This window comes from Trichoplax adhaerens, genomic scaffold (assembly GCF_000150275.1).
Source record: "Trichoplax adhaerens TRIADscaffold_1 genomic scaffold, whole genome shotgun sequence".
Taxonomy (NCBI): Eukaryota; Metazoa; Placozoa; class Uniplacotomia; order Trichoplacea; family Trichoplacidae; genus Trichoplax; species Trichoplax adhaerens.
The window spans coordinates 9,472,300-9,495,043 of record NW_002060943.1 but is presented as its reverse complement, the minus strand read 5'-3'; the positions used below and the strand labels follow the sequence as shown (position 1 = coordinate 9,495,043).

Below are 22,744 nucleotides of genomic sequence, written 5' to 3'. Positions count from 1 at the left end.
TTTAGTATTGAGGTACTACTATGATAAAATTATTATTAAAAATACGAGAGTAATTAATATAATCTTGAAAGAATAGATTTCAGGCTTTAGAGCTGCTACTCTATAGCACTACAAATAATCTGTAGATTTGAGAAAGCGATTACCGTTCTTTTTGAAAGTTAGCATAAGGGATTGCTAATAAACGAAAGAATTTTATATCTACTCTGCAGAACCGTAGTGATAATGTTTAATCTGAAATCAATTATACAATATAGTGTTCTATTTGAAGCAAAACATTGTATAAAGTTTTAGCTACTTTTATTATCAATATAAAACTTTTTATGTATATTTGTAAAACACGCGTAGTGGCATAAAAAACTAAATTAATTAAATGTACTTAAAAGTCTTCACGAAATTTCTCTTCGTGTAAGCTGGATTCTCTAAAAAGGGAAAAAATCTCCGTGTAAGTATGCAAATTTAAAGTTTGTATGAAACTATCATCAAAGACTTTTTATCAAAATATTTTGCAACACTTGTAAACTGCGATCAAACAGAATTACATACAACAACCATCACTGCGTTAGTAAATCTATTCTGTCTTATTTTCTGTATCAGATCAGGCAAACAGCTGACCTATCGTAATTTAGCACTTCGAACGGTAAATACTACCGTTGTGTTTCCACTCTTAGTCGTGAACGTTAGCACGAGGGACTTTGATACGCTCCTCCTAGTAAGCTTACTAACAGTCTCCCTTATTTAGGATTTACTGCATTTAAATAGTATAGCCGTAATAACGTATTACACCTTTATCTTATGCTAACACGTTAGGTGCAGTACAACAAGTTACTGTAGTCTTCCATACATAACAATTGTATTAGCACAATACCAACTCGATTGCTGCAACTACATTAGTAATATAGCTGATTCTGAATATTTCCTGAATGTGTGGATAGCAATGATTGAAGAACAAAAATTTTCGAGATAATTCAAATAGTCGACTGATAATTAATTAATGTTTGGGACATCCAAAAGACCGTTAACACCTTAAATCCTATTGGTATTCTTTGAACTGCATCACTGCAGTAATTAAATGAAAGGCCACATTGACTTAGGCAAGCACAAGACTATCTTACGAATGTGGAGTTGTATGTGATCTGCGCAGATTTAATTTCGAGTTATACTGCACATTACAGTATACTAAAATAGAAGTGGATTTCATCGTAGTGATGGAAATAGAGGGTTAAGTCTACGTAACTCTCTCTGTCAGTAATAAGTTTTGATTACAGCGGACTTTGTATGCTGCGCAATGTGGACTGGTAAATCCTACCTACAGTTAGGTAAGATTTAGTTCGTATGATTGCCCAGGATTTACACACATAGCAGCAGGTAACCCTCTTGGGCCATCGGAAGTTAGTAGTTCGTGGACCATTACCGTACAGTGTACAGTGTACAGTGCAAACACATAGACTACAGTACAGTACTACTGTACTGTACTGTAGTAGAGAGAGGAATCCTTGACAGACAATACTGTACTGTACACTGTACAGTAAGTAGGCTTTCCAGCCTAAAACTGTAACACCTGAGACAATAAAAGGACCTTGAAAGAGGTAAACCTGCTGCATACAGTAATTGCGTGATTTGCTTTAGCGGTCAAAAAGGTAAATTACCTTATCGTATTTCTATCATTATTGATGACCGCGGTATAGCAGCTAACCCTTTGCTCTAATTAACGGAATTTTTATACTACTTAGAGTATTGCATGATGTCTGATATTGGAAAATTAACCATGGACGACACTTATTTCTTTTGCTGTGACATGCAAGAAAAATTTCGTGGAGTCATTTCACAGTTTAAAGAAATTGTTGTCGTTGTTGATAGATTGGTAAGTAGGTTATCGGATTAATACTATTGCATGATGATTGTAACTGTACTCAATCTTAGACGATAGGACGATAGCGTTTTTACGCGTATGCTGATTAGTACAAGCAACATAAACTTACTCGAGACTAGTAGTTACGTTCTCTTCTCGCTTGCCATGGTGACATCTCAGATTTCAACGTCAATTAAGCTCGAGCGAACTGAATGATAATAAATGTATAATAACTGCAGTACTGTATACAGCATAGGCATGGGCATTAACCGGATAATCGCTTATGTAAATAAAATTAAAATTAAAAGCCTATAAACGCTCAGCATAGTTTGCATAGACTTAGTCAATGTTAAAATGCTAAATTTCACCATTTCATTATCATACTGATCTAGCTTAAAGCAGCCAAAATTCTTAATATTCCTGTGGTCGTAACGGAACAGGTATATTCAAATTCAAATTTTATCCATAACCTATCTTATAACCTTAAATATATATATACATCAAGCAGTAAATTAAAACAACCTCTAGCCGTACAGTAATATGAATTTATCCATTACAATTTCTGCTGCCCACTATTTCGTAATAGATATCAATACTTGTTGGTAGTACTAAAAAGATGCAGCATACGTCCGAAGCATTTAGTAGTGTGATTAAAAGTATGATTTGAACGATTTTAATAATTGTTACTCTTTGCAGTATCCCAAAGGTATGATTACTAAATTGGTCATGGTAAAAGGGTAAAATATCTTATTTGAATGATTTACCAAAGTCAAATTTGAAATCGGATAGCGAAAAATATCAATGGGCAGGCTTTTAGGTTCATTTCCGTTACATTTACCAATCGGCAATGAAGTTAATTTTACTTTTCTATGAAATCAAACGAAGGATTAGGTAATACAATCACTGAGTTGAATATAACTGAATGCCTTCAACATGACCATTCTTTGCCTATCGTACAAAAGACTAAGTTCTCTATGGTCGTGCCGGAAGTGTACGAGAAGATCAGCACGACTAATAGGAAATCAATTGTTTTATTTGGCATTGAGGTTTGCTTTGAAACACTAATAATCATGTCCTTATTAGGAAAGAACTAGATGTTCTTTCACTTCTTCGTCATTGTAGTCTTTTCAATAGCTGCGAGATACGGCTTAAGATGAAGGATTGAAGCCAAATCAAAACTGAAAATAAAATGTTAATACCATTCGATGCTGTTGATTCAGCCCTAGCAAGATTGTCCTTGTAGTTACGCTTGTTTCTTTACACTGCAGACTTATTTCCATGATCGTATTAATGATCTTATTTATTTACCCATATTCTTAAATTAGGCGCACGTCTGTGTACTACAAACTGCTTTGGATTTACGTCAGAAAGGGTATAATGTTTATGTCATAGCTGACGCTATATCTTCACGTAGCAGGGTGGACAGATTATTTGCAATTGAGGTAATCATAAACTAATGTACCTGCATTAACTTATTGATTGTATAATATTCAGCTCTTTGAATATTGATTTAATAACTAAATTTTACTATTAATGAAATAAATAATTTAATCAATAGCGCATGCGGCAATCCGGCATTTTCATCACGACTTACGAATCGGTGTTGCTCGGTTTAATTGGAGATTCAAAGAATGCAAAATTTAAAGATATTCAGAAACTAATTTTGGAACTTCCTCCTGATTCCAAATTGCTTTAAATATTAGAATTAGTATACTCAATTTATCAGAATAGTTAAAATGCTTGTATACTTTCATTTGCCTTAAAGATAGCAATAATACTCATAGTTGTTAGACGCGATAACAGTCTCAATACGTTGAACTCTATGTTGATGATATGCTCATTGAATGCGTAACTATAATTATAATTGGATGTTGTACACCATGACAGAACCAATTACTGGTGTACTGAACAAGATTTTTAATAAAATAGCTGGCCATTAATGTTAATATTCGTTTATGTGTGAAACATTGACTATACTTATTATACGTGGATTGTTAAGTTATTACACAACATTTGATAAGTATGTTACTTATTTAATTAAGTAACCTTACTGTATTTCTATAACTTAAATGAACAAAATGTCTGATTGTTGATACATTGTAACTTAACACATTAATGATGGCAACAGTTGTATTAAGTTTCAGTTCATTCTGTAACGTGGCACTATTCGTCAAATTGTTGACTTAGCAACGAATGCACCCCGTTTTAGTTCCTCTGGTAGACATGAAAAGTGTACTTTAAACCATTTTCTTCTTGTACCTCTTGTGACACATCTGGATCACTACAATTGAAAAATTTTAGCTTAGTTAATGTCTTCGTGAATTAAAATCCTGTCCTAAAAATCAATAGCTGATTAATAACAAGTACAGTGACTGAGTTAATTGTAACTTTTTGTTAGTCTTAATGCACTAACGTTCATTATACGGTACTTCAACGAACCTAATAGGGTTGATTAGTTGATCTCACTATATTCAAACCTCTCAATTAAATAGCTAGAATATAAACTGTATCGAATTGGTAGTACAGTAATTAGAGATTTAACAGACGATGAGCTTACTTGATGTAGCTCTTTCGCTAACAATGCAAATTAGCAATATTTATCATTAAAATACGCTATACTAGCTAGGCTATCATAAAATGTTTATCTAAATTACCTAATTTCTTTGAAATCGTCGGACATTTCGGGAAAAAATACATCGCATTCGTAGTTTGCATCTAATTTTGTTAAATAAATACGATCACATTGTGGATGTGACATAAAACCCTAAAAAAAATTAGGGAAGAATTATTGTTTAATTAACAATTAATGTTAAAATATAAGCCGCACTCTTCTACAAAAAAGCTTTTAGTATCATATACGACATACAGTATATCAAGCGTAAATATGAAGTATTTAATTTTACTGTACCACGATACTTTACCTTGTACACAGGTGCTCCACCAACAATCCATACAGTCTCCACGATATCCTTCAATAAAGGACTCTGAACGAGTTCTATCACTTCTGGTATAGATGCTACTACATGTACACCTTCCGGGACCTCTTCAGCTCTATCATTAGCCCGCGTTACGTATTGGAATATCAAATTAAATAATAGTCATATGATATTACAGTTCTAGTGCCGCACTCAACGATTAAAAATATTTTAGTAATTGCTATTTTCTAGTTCCTTATAAAGCTAGTAACCATAATACTATCAGATCCGTATAACTTATTCTGTTACCATATCATAATAGCTTACCGAAGTTGCGAGCTAATAACTATATTAATTCTATTCCGTAGAGGTCGATTTTTCTCTGGAATGCTAACCCATGTATTACGTCCCATCAAAACAGCATTTTTCTTGGCTGCGGTGGACAAAAAATTTATCGCTGATATTTAATTGATCGATATATCTTCAAAATGAGATAAGTGAAAATATTTGAGATAATGATGATTTACTGTACAGTACACATCAAATACGCAGCTATGTTCTTGTACGATGCATAACTGAACACAGTAAGTAATCTCGCCATTATCTAGTGAGTTATCTAATTAGAAATGAAATTTCGAACATTTTAAATCTAATTTCAGCCTGTTATTCCAAACTATAAAATTTAATTACATCTACAATGCCATTAACATTTCAAATTATTTAATATTGTAGTTTCCACATACATACAGTAAGCTTGAATACCCAGAGCATTGCAAATGTATGACATTTTTCTTTAGAGCAAGAATAATATGCATCATTGTATTATATCTTTATGTAACGATTAGCGCAAATTATAACTAAAATATTAAACCAAAATCGTACTCCGGAGCTTTTAGCATGACTATAGCAACGATTCTCCTAACCTGAATCTTTGGTCGACGTTGTTAAGCGAGCGAAGTATTTATATTCGTTTCTAAAATAAAAGGAGATACCATAATAAGTAAGATGAAGATGAGATACTGTTGGTCGGTCTTATAAGACTAGCCATTAACCTTAAGGGATATTTAAAGCTGCATGCACATACGTGTACCAATTCAGGAAGAGGGTAATAACTTATAAATCTATATAACTATTCAATAGCAATCTAATCGCTAGTACAATAGTCAAATAGTTCTTAAAATTATAAGTAAATTAATGACTAGTAATCATTGAATCTACGGTAGAAAATAGCATACATTATAAATTATTGGGACTTAATGAGAATAGATTCCTAGTACAAGTTAAAGAATAAGTTACTAGGGAAGATTTCGTCCCAGTATTTGATGATTAACATATATAATTTGTAAGAATAATTCTTCCTAACCTAGCTTTATCATATGCTATATTTTATACCGACGTATCTACTGTAAAGAATCAAATCTATTGACCTTTTTGTAAACTTAATCCTTCATCTCGCTTTTAATAATACTGCAGTAAAATCTTTCAGGGAAAGTAACCACTGCAACTACTAACTACATATTCTCTTTCAATTCTTCATATACCGAACTTCATTTAAATACCGAGTGAATCACATCAAACTAATGCATCTAGGTATCCACCTCTGTACTTTATTCATAATACCATAGATATAAAAAATACTTGGGAGTCATCCTCTGTGAATAATATAATTTAAGGATATACCGCATCGTAGTAATGAATTTGATTACCTGCAAAGCTATATCTTGAAGCGTTAGATTAATATATGCAATCAGTATATTATTTTACATTATGCTCGCTAAAATTTAAGCTAGTGCGAGTACTACTTAGATGGATCATCAAGGACTAACAGGTGACTGTCATCCGTACGAAGTTGGATGTTCTAATCTGGTAGCACCAAAATTCACGCATAGATCTTTACTAGCAAATTATGCTTTGAATTAATTATAGTATGATCGTTATTGTCATGGCGAATAGCCCAGAGACGAAAATACCAATATTAAATGCCATAAATTCTGTGAACAAACTATGTAGCATAAATCAATCTTTACCACAGTACAGTATAAGCCATACGGCATATTGATTCTAATTATTAATTAATTATACGCGTACGGTTCACTTTCGCTGCATGCTGTATATTTATACGAGTATATAAATATACTGTACAATGTGTTTATTTTCGTTTCCAATTTTTGGATGGCAAAGTACATAGTAATTATTATTACTATGTGCTTCGACTGTTCTTGCATGGACAGTTATATCAGTGTTCAGTGATATCGATTTCTTGGTGAATAGCGATATCTCAAGGCCACAAAGTGGTTACAAAGACTAACGTCCAATTTTTAATTAAAGCACGTACAAATTCGAGAATTTATACTCGCATAGCTGGAATATATTTTGTTTTATGAGCAATGAGTCGTATCTTTAAAGCTAAAGGTCAACACTCTACTGTACAGTGCAGTTATATTTATATTTATTTCTACTTTAAGACCTAGTCAATTATCTAAATGTTGAGAATTATTTGGGATTATCTATTTTATTATTTACGATGTACTTGGACGTTTAAATTGCAACATTAAAATTAAAACTAATTTGCACTGCACTGTAGAGTAGAATATGTAGTTTGTCTGATATGTGCATAGAGTGTAGACGACAAGTCGATAACATGTTATCAATCTGTAAATTATATTACGTGTCTGACAGTCACTTAGTAACACATCATTCCCTTTTCTATCTCTTGTGTTGTATGCTTTCGTTATAAGATAATTTATGAACGATTACATACTCGTATAAAGCAGTGTGCAGATTGGCCTGAAGTCTTAACACCATTTTAAATTAAATTAAAGGTCATACGAACCGAAGTTTCCATGGCAAATCATTCTTATATCCGATACCACGGTCACGGGTCATTGCAGCAATCATTCTAAAGTTTTTTTGCATCTTTAACTTAATTTAACGATGATGAAGAGGACCGGATGATGAAAGTCGTCGTAAAAGCATAAATGCCTTTTTTCGATGTGGCTGAATAATAATTGTCTGCGCTAATATAAAAATCCGTTGCAGATAGATTAGTAAATAAACCCTCATCAAAACCTATCGCTGAACCGAGTCCTCATCGAGTCACTACGGTAGTCCGTCTGTCTCACTGCTCTGCAGTGCGTGCGTGTGGGTGCACTCGTGCTGCTTTCATTCCTCTCAAATTAGTCGGTGATGTTAGGGTCAGCGCATGATTCAGCCCATACAGTACAGTACACTATATGTCATAGCAACAGTATACGGTAGTATAAAGCTTTTTTTTTTTCTTTTATCTTACAGTGTACAGTATAGTGCTGTACAGTCCTGTCAACTTGGCCATGGACTGTACACTGTACACTGTACAGGACAGGACTGTACCGTTACTGTACTGTACAGTACACTACAAGAAAAGTTCATGCCCCCTACAGTACAGTACTGTACTGTACTGTAAAGTAGAGTACTAGTACTGTATGTTAAGGTACTGTAAATAAATAAAATCGATACGCCCGTCATCCTTCCGTCACAATTTTTTTCTGTTGTCATACCCTTAAAGGAGATCTTTTAATTAAACTGAAAAGCAAAGTTATCTCGCGGATATTCGCTGGCGATCATTAGTAATGATCAGCGTAGTTTACCACCACACAACAAATTCTGTATCATTTGAGAGAGAACTTCAGAATTGTTACTGATTCCTACCGACCCAGTTCAATATACAAGTAAAGACTTCATCCAGACACTTTACCTGCAAAACAATCAACTGAATACCGTCGAGGGTAAGAGCAGATCAAATAGATAGATCCATAAAAATTGGAACCACGATGTCGAGATTCATGGATATGATCACCATGCCATCAGTTGTCAAGGAACTGTTAGGTTGGATCAAGGCTGATAAAGAGGATAAATGGTCGGAAAAAGCTATAAAGTCGTTAGTCAAGAAATTAAAACGTAACGGCGGCCTCAATGAATTACTCAATGCTATATCGACGCAATCTTCTGCTACGAAGTGTATTCGTATAAGGCGTAGTTTAGATGGACGATTGCAAGTATGTCAGAAGAAGGGTCTACCCCATGTTATCTACTGTCGATTATGGCGTTGGCCCGATCTGCAGAGCTGCTATGAGTTAAGAGCTATTGAGACATGCGAATATGCTTTCACTTTGAAAAAGGATGAAGTCTGCGTCAATCCATATCATTACCAAAGGGTGGAAACACCCGGTAAGTACCCATAGACAATAACAACAAGATAACATACTGCGTTATAGACATGCCCTCGTCTTTTTTCTCACCACTACAGACAGTATCTTGCGCTATTTTACTGTATTCTTGTTTTATCTTTATCTAAATTGTCGCTCCTTTCCAAACTTTCGACTGTAAAGAAGCTTCTCTCTACCAGTATACCATACTGTGATAGATTATCAAGTATATTATATAATATAATATACTGTACGACTGGCAGCCATTTAGCAATCACGCTTCGGCGTTTTCTTTTTATTTTATTTCACTGTATTTTTATTCTATTATTTTTATTTTTGTAATTATTATCTACTGTATGGACTGTGTCCTGTACACATACTGTATAGGATCTGTTATGATGATGCGCACTGAAGCCAGTGCTTCCAATTCCCAATGCAGTACAGTATACAGTACTGTACATTACAGTGCATTGTACTGTAGTGTATTGTGCAGTAGACCAAAGCATACTGAGTAACAGGTAAGTTAGCACTCTATGGACCAGACTGAACAAATAAGGGAATTTCGGCATCTGTACCGCAGTTTTAGTGCTGCAATACGTGACTGAAATATCGTTAAGGATGATCATTTCTACAAAGTAAAGAATGATTAACCACAGTCATTAACTTCTTTCTGTAGCAATAGGACAGTACAGTTAAGTACAGTAGTATACATCAAGTGAACTATTTTATTCAATTTTAATGCAAAGTACGTATCATGAGTTGGATGTCTTGTATTGGCAAACTGACTGTTTATAATCTACCACTTTGTTATTAGAACACTCTCATTCGCACGCTATAGAACGTGCCTGGTTCGACTCGTCTTACTGTTGTGTATAATTGTCATTTTTGATAATTTCAAATAAACTGGAATCTGCAATTTTGAACATGATACAGTAATAGGCACAAATAAAAAGGATCCAATTTCGAATTGCAGAGGGAATTGAATGTATTCACACTACAGTTCATACCAATTTATAGAAATGATATATTAATCAATTATTGATAATGTAAATTTAGAGAGAAATAATAAAGCAACAGAAAGAAGGATTTTAAAAGTAACATTAAAATTAGAATTTCATAGGATATGTTTTGTTTTCAATTTAGCATTACGCCCTGTCCTTGTACCAAAGGTAACACCTGCTGCTATGCAAGATAATACCGTAGCTCCTTTCAGTGTTAACTTGGATGTTGTACCGAATAACGAAACATATACACCCGATTTAGATAGATTTCATGCCGAAGGTAAATATATTTGATTTCATGATTATTATCCTTCAATCATTACATAGAAGTAGCGAATGTTAGGGTTATTATAATATTTTATCTACCAGTCGATTATTAACTGATAGTAATCTTTTCTACGCCATCAACTACTGTACCCATTTAGTAAGATTACAACTAAATCTACTCCAGATACATCATAGCAGTTGCATTGCGGTGCAACGATGCCTTCTCTTTCGGTACATTTCATAATTTTTCCTTCCATGTTTTATAATCAATTATAGACAGCCCACCTCCAAGTTACCCAGCTTCACAAGATAGTTCAAGCTCTTATATGGACCATAGCTTTATAGGTAACATACAAAGATTATACAGAATTATACCCTTTACATTCTGGTTAATGGTTATTGCTTACAATACTAGTACAGTATTACCTGTTTCGCTCAAAGTACTTTTATTGTTAAGAACATAGTATCGAAGTAAAGAAATTAAACTGAATCAAAATCGATCAGTTATCTTATTAAGATACTTGATATTGTTATAGATGACTGCTCGGAGTTGTCCGCTGATTTAGCCTTAACGGGTAAGATTAATGTCAAATTGTGTAGTATACCGCACTTATCGATAGAATGGTAACATTTTACAATTATGCAGAAATTTTTACAAAGGTTCTATTGTAGGTTTGTTATGACGTTAATTCCAAATTGAGATTCTTTATTCTGATTGATTTATAAAAGATGCTCAGTTAGTAACTTACACAGAGCCTGAAAACTGGTGTTCAATTGCATACTATGAACTAAATACGCGAATTGGTGAATATTGGAATGCCTTCCAGCCAACGCTTATAATAGATGGATTTACAGATCCTTCAAATTCTGAGCGATTCTGTTTAGGGCTGCTGTCGAATGTAAATCGCGATCCTACCGTCGAAATGACTAGACGAGAAATTGGTAATTAAATACACTAAAATATTAATTTACAAGATTTCACCAAATAGTTGCTTTTACCTTATTTTAGCTGTAATTATTATATTTTACGTATTTAAAAGGCTATATTACACTGATTGTTTGGTACAAATCTTGCTCAGCTTTATATTTGAATGATTATGTATGTACTATAGGTAAAGGTGTCCGTTTATGTTACGTTCATGGTGAAGTCTTCGCAGAGTGCTGTAGTAAGCATGCAGTTTTCGTTCAAAGCCCGAATTCAAATAGACGCTACGGTTGGCATCCGGCAGCTGTTTGTAAAATACCTCCTGGAAGCTCTTTAAGAATATTTAATAGCCAAGAATTTGCTAATCTTCTTTCTCAGTCGGTGACACAAGGTTATGAAGCCGTTTACCACCTTTCTCATATGTGTATTATCCGTATGAGCTTTGTTAAGGGTTGGGGCGCTCAGTATAAACGTCAAACTGTTACCAGCACTCCTTGTTGGATAGAAATTAGATTAAACGGTCCTTTACATTGGTTGGATAAAGTTCTTTCTCAGATGGATTCTCCAGATAGGCCAATTTCTTCACAATCTTAGTAAGTAGTTATTGTTGGCAGTGATCGAAACGATAGCAGATTGTAAGCCCTCTTTGAATGATTTAAATGAATCTATTACTTACAGTAACTGTTTTAACCGAATGGAAATAATTCTCTTTCAGAATCAATGAGTAAATTTAAGAATCTAATACGGAAGACGTAAATAATTTCAATACGAAAGCAGTTAATTTTGCGTTCAGGCTCAACTGCGTATGAATTTGTCAACATCTATTATTTGGCACATGCAAATATCGTAAATTAACGATATGGAAATATTTGCATGCATGGATGTACCGGAATCTTTATATATTCATTACTATGAAAGTGTACTATACATTTCCGTCTATCGCCTATTACAACGTTACAAAATTTTAACATCGTACTTACTGTCAATATAGCAATATTGCTGCTAATTCGTCATCCTCTGATAGCATACTAACGTTAAATAAATGATGTCACGGTTGTTGCATCCAAATAATTAATTATAGTAAATATCAGAATTTTACAATCACCATTTCCTTAGGACTATTGTTATATTGTCTTAAATTCATTAGAAATATCCATTCCAACGGTGTCTAATTTTATTGAGTCTAAAGTCACTTCTAAAGATTGGATATCATTCAATCTTTGTCTAGATAATATGTGAAATAATTGCGTAAACTGTATACTTTCTCCTCACAAATTTGAATTTTGTAAAATAATTAACTTAAATGGCTTTGCGAATGGAGAAATTCAAGAAACTGTGTAAAATGTCTACATTGCCAATTGAGCTACCGGGTGAATTATGATGGGATAACGATCCCAAGATTTCTATAACATTACTTATTTCACTCTACGGTTTGACTATATGTCATTAACACAAGAATCTGTACTTTACGTCGTACATTGTACTTTTATCATAATGTATTTGGTCACCATTGCATTAAATACAATCGAGTCTCAAGTCATAACTCTTCTTCTGTTGATAATAAAAGAATTTCAGAACTTTGTCGCGCTAATAGTCCACACATATTGCAATGTTCAGCGGATTAATTACTAATGCTAAATGAAACGAATGTATGTCTTTACAAATTATAAAACAACACTTGAAAAGATATGCGCAATAGCGTAACAACCATTCAAGAATAAAAGGTAATGATATCAACAAAAATAGCGTAGTATAATAACGTATTGTAAGCAGTCCAAATAACTGTTACAAACTGGTTATTTTAATTAATGTAAACATGAGTAGAGAATAATTTGTAAAAATGCTAATAAATATTATTTAAACAGAAAAGTTTACACTACTAGCTTTAATGACTTAAAAGGAGTTATTATCGTGATAAAAGATGAACTACCCTTCTTCATTGCTCTCCGTTATCCAAATAGCCTGTACAAATTATAAATTAAAGATTTATAGCTGCTAAATTGTTAAAAGTAATTCAGTATATAGGAATGCTATTTTAGTTGATTGATAGTTTAAGTCGGCTAAGTTTTTAGAGTTAATCAATCCTTGCACGCACCGTATTAGTACATGCGCTTATCATCATCATATACTTCGGATTAAACTTAATGCACTGTACAGCACTAGGATGATGTCCCTGTAAAACAGCAACTTTATCGCCAGTATCTGTATTCCATATATGAACTTGACCATCAGCTGAGCCTATACAAAATAAGAATATCTAACATTTAACTATATCTATCACTTAAAGCACAGTCTACTCGAATTAATACTCTCCCATGTATAAAACCTAATGAAAACTATCGTAATTTTAAAATAACTTCGCGAAGCTACCGAACATGAAATAAACTGTATGACCCGTATAGGTTTTTATGTCTCTGTGGTACGACATTTGTCATGAATCTCAAACAACAAACCGAATACGAAAATTAGGATCTTAATGATTCATCCAGTAGATAATGATGCATAAATAACAATATTTTACATCGAATGTTTGAAACCTTAAGTTCAGCTAACCTGATAAGATAAATTGTGAATCCGGGGTAAAAGAAGCTTCTAAGGAAACAGCTCTAGGATTACCTGGTATCTACATAAGTCGAATGTAATAAATTTAGCGATGTACATACATTCACCACAAGTACGGTTACAATCCCATCATAAATCCTTAACAACATAAGAGTAAAAATATTATTGTAAAAATAGTTTAATCACATATAAAAAATATGTACACTAAAATTTCGTAGCTCGTCTCCATTGAAAGAATCGAGTAGTTGAATAAAATTTCCGTTACTATAAATTAAGATCATTTTGCCGTCGCCACTGAACTTTAGCCCGGTCCAATCACGAAGATGTTCCTCTGACAGTTGAAATGTAGAAAATGGTCCCTATATGTGATGCAAATAAGCAAGTACTATAATTAATTAATATGATCTCATACTACTACTAATGAGTTCGCTCTAAGGCGTATACGTAAAATTTTATCGTTACTAAACACTATGACATTCTGCCGTATACCTTATCAAATGATCGGACATCGTATAGCTTTACTTGCTGAGAATTGATACCTACGGCGAATATTAGTCCATCTGGATCAAAAGACGCTATGGCTCTTCCATTAGCATGCATTAGCCCTTGACAATTAGGCGATCTTAAATCCCATAGTCGTACAGTATGATCTAGCGACGTCGAAATGAATTTATCTTCTGTAGGTGACATATTAAGTGATACAACTCTAGCAGAAGGAGAACAAGTCATTTGTGAACAAAACTGTGAGACGATCTAGCTTACTAGTACATTAATCTTAAAATATCACTACCAAAACAACGTTGATTATAACACTATAACTATCACTCCTTTACACCGCAGTTGAGAAACAGTTTGGCTATAATTATCTTTCACCATTGCTTTTAGTAGTTTTGTTTATCATTACTCCGTAGAATTCATTGAGAAACTAAGCAGTATAATTTATTCAATTAAGATAAAATATTATGTTTTTGAAAAATATTATATGAACGTTATAATAATTCGCAGGTAAGAAAATTAAGCGATCTAGATTTTCTGGTTAATTATCCAAAGAACGATGCTGCATTATTAAACACGCGTAAATGTTCGAGATTAAATATCTAATCTTTGGGTAGGTGATTCATTTTAAAGTCAGTTATATACACAATTAATGCGAACACTTTTAACATTACCTCTTTGTGTGACCATTAAAATAGCGTAAATATTTATTGTCATGCAATGACAAATATCGAATAGTATCTGAAATATAAATACAATATGAAGTCATTTTAGAACATAATTCTATTTGATCTAGGATAAATAATATAAAACTACTAGTATACGAACGTAAGTAAGTAAGTAGATTAAGTAGATTTTTATGTAAAAAAGGAATATTAGTCTTATAATTTTAATATAAATACTAGTATACTACTGTAAGTTTACTGATTTGGAAGTTTTCTAATCTACAGTGTAGAAATTAAAAGCATATGTAATTTCATTTTATTATTGTATGGAATTGTTACTCATCATATTCGTATTACGCGTACAAGTACACTGTATAGATCCAGTCCACTGTATAGCATCAGTTATAGAATGGACTACAATAAAAAGTAGTCCATCAGGACTGTCCATGGTAACAGCCCGAATTCTAGTTTAGTTTAGATGTTGCATTGCATTCCATGCTATACTGTCAATTGAGTTTATGTACTGTATCATTAATAGATTAAATGGTATCTCATCCTATAGCTGTGCCATAACTCAGATCGTTAGATAATCAATTTACTGTATTCTCGTCCGTGTCCATATACGTATACAGAACTTAAAACTTGGTCGTATGAACGAAGGGTTAGCTTTTTCTGCTGTATAATTATGCGCAGCACTATATTCGAGATATAAATCATATTGTTCATTTCCTTACCATCAACCTTTGATGAGGAGTGGATTACGGTATTCGGCGCGTGAGTGAACTGTATATGATCCACACCATACTTTTTGCTATAGATAGTTCTTTTAGTTCTTTGTACGATTATAAAATATCCAAAGACAGAATTTCACTCACAGTTAGTTATTGTATTTAATGAATACGACGAAGAGTACTGCAGTAAATCAGTTAGTAATGCTATGTTCGTCATACACTACTTGTATTTATGGTAAAGTGATGTAAATTTGGCTATTATCACTGCATCTACTTGCCTTTAAAGTACTGTACAATCTATGGATAATTCATTAATTACTCTAATTCAGCTGACTACTCCATTATCGATAGTTGTAGTAACTAGATAGCATTTAATGCTGTAGTGTTAATTCAATCGACAGTAATTACTATAGCTCACACCAGTGCATAATTTGGCCTTAATGCTACACATTACTTGACTATTTTTTTTAAAGTCGAGTATATAGTACTTACGTTCCCTTCAAACAATCATAAATTACAATAGAATCATCTTGACTGCTACATATAAGTAACTCTCCATTCTTCGAAAAATCAGCTGCATTTATTTTATCATTATTTTCTCGGAAAATTTTAGCTACTCGGAGTGAACGAATGGTATCTTCGTTTAATAACATCTTTTTCATTTTTCTCTCTAAATCCTTATTAGAAGGCGAAAGCTATAAAACACAACTTGCTCAATTAAAGTACGAATATATATATAAATATTGCAGATGTCAACGGGATAGGGACTACTATAACTCTGTAAGCTCGGCGAATTTTGCAGAGGACCTCTTGTATTGTACACTGTAGTACTCGTACAGTCCATAGGGTACAGTGTACACACTCATCATACGACTGCTACAAGGTTACTGATTTTCTTCTCGTAGTCAGCCTTGAGGTTCACTGCAGTAGAGGCGCTACGGATGGACGGACTTTGCTACAATAGACAGAATGAGGCCTAAAAGAAAAACGACTTACTTTGTATGGATCTTCTGCGTCGATTTTTCTTTACTCATTTCTATTAATTCAAAAACATGAATATTAAGCTGCATAACTACTTTCAAGTAGAACTTAGCAAAAATACAATAGCATTCAATGTGTAATATGACTTAATTGAGAAAAATAAATGAATTCCAGAATCGAGCTTTGCTTTCATATAATAATAACATTATAACCAAGTACGTGGATACAGTAACCAAGTATTGGACCGCAATGTCCGGCTGTCCGAGCCAAGTGTCTAATTCTGGAAGCTGGAAGTGGGCGCTAAGCAGGGAAAGAAGATTTCCATCAACGCTGAAAAGGGCAATGGTTTGCAGCGAATTGCAGTATGGGCAACTACTTCTTCAGAAAAGAGCTCACTGAAGATTCCAATTATGATCACAGTGTGCAGTTTAAGCGCCCCCAAAACAAACGAAAACGCACGATAAACCAAAATGAAGATACTGAAGACGCTACAGATAGTTTGCAAGCCTGTACTAAAAGGTGACATGTAATCGTGGAAGTTTTTCACCTCTATCGGGTTAGACTAGCGGTATCATCGATTGCTGAATATTCCTCGCAGTAGCTTCTACCAATATTTGTATATCTACTCTACTGCTTTAAAATCATAGACGTTAGAAAAGCTCTTATACTGTAGGTACAAGGCTATAGTTGTCATCTATGAAGTAATAACGATTTATAGTATATTTCCATATTAACCTTATTTACCAACGTCCTATTAGGCAAAGAAACGATGAAGCAATATATCATCAGTATACTCTTAGTAAATTATTTTTCAATGATGAAAATGGCGATACTACCATTGAAGCACTAGGTACGGTAGTCATGAATATAAAAATCTGATAGAATCAGGTATCTGCCATCAGTGTTTATAAAGTTACTAAAGTTTCTAATTTGTGATGATTTTTTCATACAACATCTATCGTTAATCTGTAAGAATTTGTAAAATAGGTAAACAGAGCGTGATCTTGCATAATACAGTACTGCAGTAGTAATTAACATAAAAATTTGATACAAGCCGGCTAGCATCAACCATCAGTATTTATGAAGCAATTTAAATTTCAAATTTGTGATGATTTTTTATACATTATCTATCATTAATCTCGAAGAATACAAGTGTAAACACAACTTGATCTTCTATTATATTTACCGATTGAAAGGGAATTTTTTTTTACCTCCTTAGTCCTTACGTTGTATTGAATGTTTTGCATTACGTAATATCGAAAAATTTGGAATCTATGCAGATTTTGAAATTTCACTAGAAGTGATATACCCCAACCTTTACCATACTGTTCTATAGAGTAAAATACCATGGTTGATCATACAGTACATTGGTCTAACTATGACTTTACGTATAAGCCAAAAAATTCCAATAATAATTATATTCTTTTTCATCATAGGTTACAAGTGGAAGATGCATAAAATCTGCTTAATACGAGTACGTTAACCGACTATCGTGCTCTTGGTATTGATTTAATAATAATAAGTGATCTACTTTGCAAATTTGTGCACATCTTTAGATTCAATCGAATACAAAATTTTAATTAATTTATAATTATACCGTCGCAGAAGTAGATGGCGATGGATACGATGAAGCAGTTACTTAGGGGTTCCATGGATTAGTTTTAAAATACCTTTAGCTGGACATTAAAATTTATGATTATAATAATACGAGTATTATTGAAAAGGGGATCTTTTGGATCTCTAGGTACTATATACATAGAGTACGCGCTGTCTTGTGAGAAACGATAACTCAACTTGATATAATTGCTATGGTAGTATGTATTAATAGTAATATTATCTAGATCTCAAAACTAAATTCGTCAATAGTATAGATTTGAGCCCATCAAAACTGTTAGAGCAATCGATTTAGAATTATTCTTTCCTTACCGTAATGAACTACAGTAGTAGTATTACAGTATCATTAATACTATAGCAATTTGCTTGCTGATGATATAGCATCTTTTTTAGTGCATAAACTAGCGATATTACTATTACACATCATACGTAACTGATTGTGGATAATACGATACTGCAGGCTGGCTATTTTAAGTCTATGTTCAGCGGATTTTGGCAGGAGTCAAAGGCTACGTACGTAAAGATTGAAATGATCGATAAGAACATTACTGTCAATGGTAAGCTACTTCATGTAATAATCTACACTTTTCAAAGATACAATAATAGTGATACGTAAACAAACAGCATCGCCAACCATATTACCATCTAATTCTATAACTTACCTTCTACCTGATCGTAAAGTATTTACGAATTTTTATTATTCTATTCCCATAGCTATTAATACGGCTTTTGCTAGTCTGTATGATGACGACACCGAAATTAAATCTTCGGAAGCTATTTCCATTGTAGCTGTAGCAACAATGCTTCAGATAGTGAGATATTCTTACAGTATCAGCTTTAACACATTTCCAATGGTGAAATAGTAAAATTACCATATCATAACCTGCTTATTCCCCTTTTTCTGTTTCAATCTTAGGATAATTTAATTAAACGTTGCACCGACGTGATGATCGCTACTATAAGGTTAACATGACAGTCGAAGAGAATTTATGCAACTTCTCACTTTATTAACAAGAGATGTTCTTCGATTTGTTTAGCGAAGAAAATGAACGCACTTTCAGAGAAGCTGCTTCTGCATATGGTTTACTAGAAGTATCCAATCGGTAGTGCAATTATCATTGTAACTTTAAGATTGAACATAGAGATCGCCTTGTATGTCCAAAAATATACTGTAATGGCCATTGGTATTTAATGATATTTAAATTTAGGTGCATGGACTGGCTTGCACTGCGACTGCTGACTATCAAACGATACGACTTGATGCTGCTGCAGTCTATAGAGTATGAATTTCAAGTTCAACTTATTACTGTATCAGCTCTGCAAACAATTTCACAACAAATACTTATTATTCTCTATATATGACCTTTATTAGTGTAAATCTAATGGAAAAAATTGTAAGCTCTCCATCTTTGCTTGTGCTGCAGGTGGAAATGGATGTATATGCGATGTTAAAGAGGGTAAAGTTAAAAATGTCCAAATTATAGTACTTACGAGCGTATATTCTGTGACCTGATTATAAAGTTATTAGTCTTCACTGATTCTTCTTACTAGTGGATGTACTTGAGATTACACCCTACATGGTGCAAGAATCACGAACACGTTTCTCTTTGCGAAGCTTTTAAATATGTCTTGAACGATATGCAATCTTACTATGAAGATCATACTGGTAATATCTCTATTCCTATAAAAACTATATACTAGTATATTTAGTATTTTCCTCAATTTTAGATTTAATTTAAAAATTATAATATACATTTTATGAGCGTACAGGTTCCACAAATTTCTTAGTAACAGAGGAAGGAAAAGTATTTTCGTTAGCTTTTCGCCAATTAAAGTTTAACCATATTATAACCGATACTAAGATTGCTAGACAAATCGAGAAAGATCGTATTATTTCTCAAGGTAACACTTATTCCTAAAAAGTCGCAAAACGTAGCTTTGATGTGCATGAATAATAAATGATAGATTTTTTTGCACATTTAGATAGTCCGTTTATTTACAACACAGATAAGTGAAATAGTCTTAATATTTATAGATTGGCTATTACCTATTTATCGTCAGGAATGGAGAACCCTGCTAGCTGTTGAGGAAGGTGATGATTTCGGGTAAGATTGCATATTCTCGTATTATAATTATCTTATAGTACCGAGCTAATTGTAGTTCGTGAAGACAGAGTGCTTACTCGGTACTTCATAGTATATCATAACTATTGTATCCTAGACTGGCGTTATGCTAAATATTTTTCTTTACGTATTAACTTTTTCAGTCCAACATCTTGCTGTGAAAAACAATTTTACAATAATTGCATTAGGCTGGGTCGCATGATAGAAGTGGATTGCAACGTTAGAATCCACCATAAATAACAGTCCAGCGCCCTTTTTACTATTAGCCAGTTAAATTCCCTAGCTTAATTGATCCGCCCAGTTTTAGTTCTACTAAAGTGTAATCTTTACATTTGTTTAGCACCACTGGCGGTGGATTGGCTTTCGATTTGGAATAGACATCATTATAAATTACTATAAGTATGCCAATGAATTTTTGCATGTTTCATGTAAATTGTAACCATTAATTCTTGATTTAAATATGCGTACTTACATTCACTCCTTATATACCATTATAAAACTTTAGATCGCCGAAGAGAATATCTTTGAAGAGAAACATATCAGAACATGATGTTGCTATGTCATTAAGTCTCGAAAACTCTCGATGTATAATGACAAAGTAAACTTTCAACGTATTATAAATTCATTTGAGATATTTCTAACCGCTTAAAGTCATGCTGATTCCCTTAACGGGGCTCAATTTTATAGATTTATAATAATAAATTACGGCAAGGACTGCCAGATAAATCATGAAACCTCTACGGACATTTTGTACATTACTTTGCATCCCGATGAGGTATATTTTTTTCTATATTCTGTATATCTATATTTATTCCAAAAAGATGACATTACATTTTTACTTTATATCACAATTTTAGGAAATAACAGTCGCACATATAAATCAAGAGTTTGGATATCCGCTATATATAGGGGTACAGATGCTGGTAACATCCCCCTAGTATAGCATCATAATCTTCAGAAACGCCTCCAAAATCTTAATCTGAGATAAATTTAAGTTATATAAATTCCTTCTCCATGACTAGTAGCCTGTGAAAAGCGATGCTACATCTTAATGATTTAATAAAAATGAATCTACAAGACTAAATTATTAATGCTATTTTTATTCAGCGTAATGAAGCGCCTAAACTGTGAAAAATACTAAGTTATTACGGTAGATAGTCACAAATATATATATGTAATAGTATGCCGTACAAAGCAAGTTTGCGAGGTGCGAATCGATAATGAGAGATTTTGAAATGACTAATTTACCTAAAAATAATAGTAAATGCATATACGCTTAAAAAATTGTACATTACAAGAGTTTAACTACGTATTTCAATCAAAGTCACTGATATTGACTTTCAGGTTACTATTAGTATCACAGGTCACGCGCATTTTACAGCCAAAAATTCACCGCTTAGGAAATCGGACATGCAATCTCTATCAGCATATACAGCGCTATGTAGTAGCAACGGATAATCCACTTACGAGCAAAAACGAGTAAGGATTAATAGATTGGTATTGATACTGACAGATCTAGATTAGCGACTTTTCAATACAATTGACCGGTAGCGCGTTACGTCGCCGTTATTTATGTATGTTTACTGTAGTCCTTAAGATATTCTTAATTTTCATATCTACGGAAGGATAACAACCACTGAAATGTGGTTTAATTCAATTCTAATGTTAAATATCGCAACAATGAAGCAATATTTGCACCTTCTATTACTGTGAAATTCAGATTAGTTGTTAAAACTATATTTATAGCAATTTACCGACTTGGTCGTCAAATTTGAAATTGGCTATTTTATTATATATTTACATTTTAACCATAAAAATAATCAGTTCTTTCTTTTCATTGCCTTATAATTAAGTGATAATCAAAGGTCAATAAGACTTCCTTTGTAAAAATTTTTAATATCGCCTTTAACTGCGTCCTTAACTGTATGCCCTTAGGCTTAGCTATTCATAAATTGATTTGGGTTACTAAATCAATCTCAATTTTATGCCACTGAATTAAATAGCTTCCACTGTACCAGTTATCCCATCACTATACGATATAGGCCATTTCGTATCATAAAATTATTCATTTGTTGCTTACCTTATCGTAAAATCGTTCACACTAAATTTGGAGCTAACTTTAGTAGTCATCTTCAACCTTTGCATTGAATGATAATACTAGAATAACTATTCTTACTCTATTAAATGATTTACATTTGTCTTAAAAATAGTAGTTTAAAGGAAGCTGCTTTGTACAATTATAGTAGCTGGATATCGAGACTGTAGTTGGCCGTTTTATTCTGTAATTATATGATATAACAGTTTACTGTTGATATACTCCACGTTTTGTTAATCATTCAATACAAATCGGTCAGCCAGATCTGCTTTACCAGTTTAAATATAATAATATCAAGATAAAATTCAGTAGTATTTACGAAAATTATTAACTTAAA

General features: G+C 33.0%; 5 protein-coding genes across 5 annotated transcripts; 3 read left to right on the top strand and 2 right to left on the bottom strand.

Moving 5' to 3' along the window:
• Positions 1-1,741: 1,741 nt before the first annotated feature.
• TRIADDRAFT_52383 (uncharacterized protein) lies at positions 1,742-3,545 on the top strand (the record flags this gene model as incomplete). Its single annotated transcript, XM_002108872.1, has 5 exons — positions 1,742-1,861; positions 2,242-2,289; positions 2,812-2,895; positions 3,175-3,291; positions 3,408-3,545. The coding sequence occupies 5 exons, from the start codon at positions 1,742-1,744 to the stop codon at positions 3,543-3,545; spliced, it is 507 nt and encodes a 168-aa protein (XP_002108908.1).
• A 509-nt stretch (positions 3,546-4,054) lies between these two features.
• On the bottom strand, positions 4,055-7,650 carry TRIADDRAFT_52382 (uncharacterized protein; the record flags this gene model as incomplete). Its single annotated transcript, XM_002108139.1, has 6 exons — positions 4,055-4,130; positions 4,504-4,613; positions 4,771-4,900; positions 5,092-5,197; positions 5,688-5,737; positions 7,598-7,650. 6 exons carry the CDS (start codon positions 7,648-7,650, stop codon positions 4,055-4,057), a joined length of 525 nt encoding a protein of 174 aa, XP_002108175.1.
• Positions 7,651-8,600: 950 nt separating this feature from the next.
• Positions 8,601-11,735, top strand: TRIADDRAFT_49742 (uncharacterized protein; the record flags this gene model as incomplete). The annotated part of the gene is made up of 7 exons (XM_002108871.1): positions 8,601-8,970; positions 10,092-10,147; positions 10,277-10,278; positions 10,497-10,611; positions 10,837-10,840; positions 10,946-11,158; positions 11,329-11,735. The coding sequence occupies 7 exons, from the start codon at positions 8,601-8,603 to the stop codon at positions 11,733-11,735; spliced, it is 1,167 nt and encodes a 388-aa protein (XP_002108907.1).
• Positions 11,736-13,067: 1,332 nt separating this feature from the next.
• Positions 13,068-16,256, bottom strand: TRIADDRAFT_49741 (uncharacterized protein; the record flags this gene model as incomplete). Its single annotated transcript, XM_002108138.1, has 8 exons — positions 13,068-13,103; positions 13,237-13,379; positions 13,695-13,747; positions 13,890-14,062; positions 14,193-14,409; positions 14,873-14,939; positions 15,598-15,695; positions 16,087-16,256. 8 exons carry the CDS (start codon positions 16,254-16,256, stop codon positions 13,068-13,070), a joined length of 957 nt encoding a protein of 318 aa, XP_002108174.1.
• Positions 16,257-16,939: 683 nt separating this feature from the next.
• TRIADDRAFT_52379 (uncharacterized protein) lies at positions 16,940-20,914 on the top strand (the record flags this gene model as incomplete). The annotated part of the gene is made up of 12 exons (XM_002108870.1): positions 16,940-17,094; positions 17,334-17,425; positions 18,012-18,049; positions 18,650-18,746; positions 18,904-19,001; positions 19,106-19,152; positions 19,227-19,281; positions 19,398-19,469; positions 19,562-19,646; positions 19,960-20,091; positions 20,225-20,294; positions 20,818-20,914. 12 exons carry the CDS (start codon positions 16,940-16,942, stop codon positions 20,912-20,914), a joined length of 1,038 nt encoding a protein of 345 aa, XP_002108906.1.
• Positions 20,915-22,744: the final 1,830 nt, after the last annotated feature.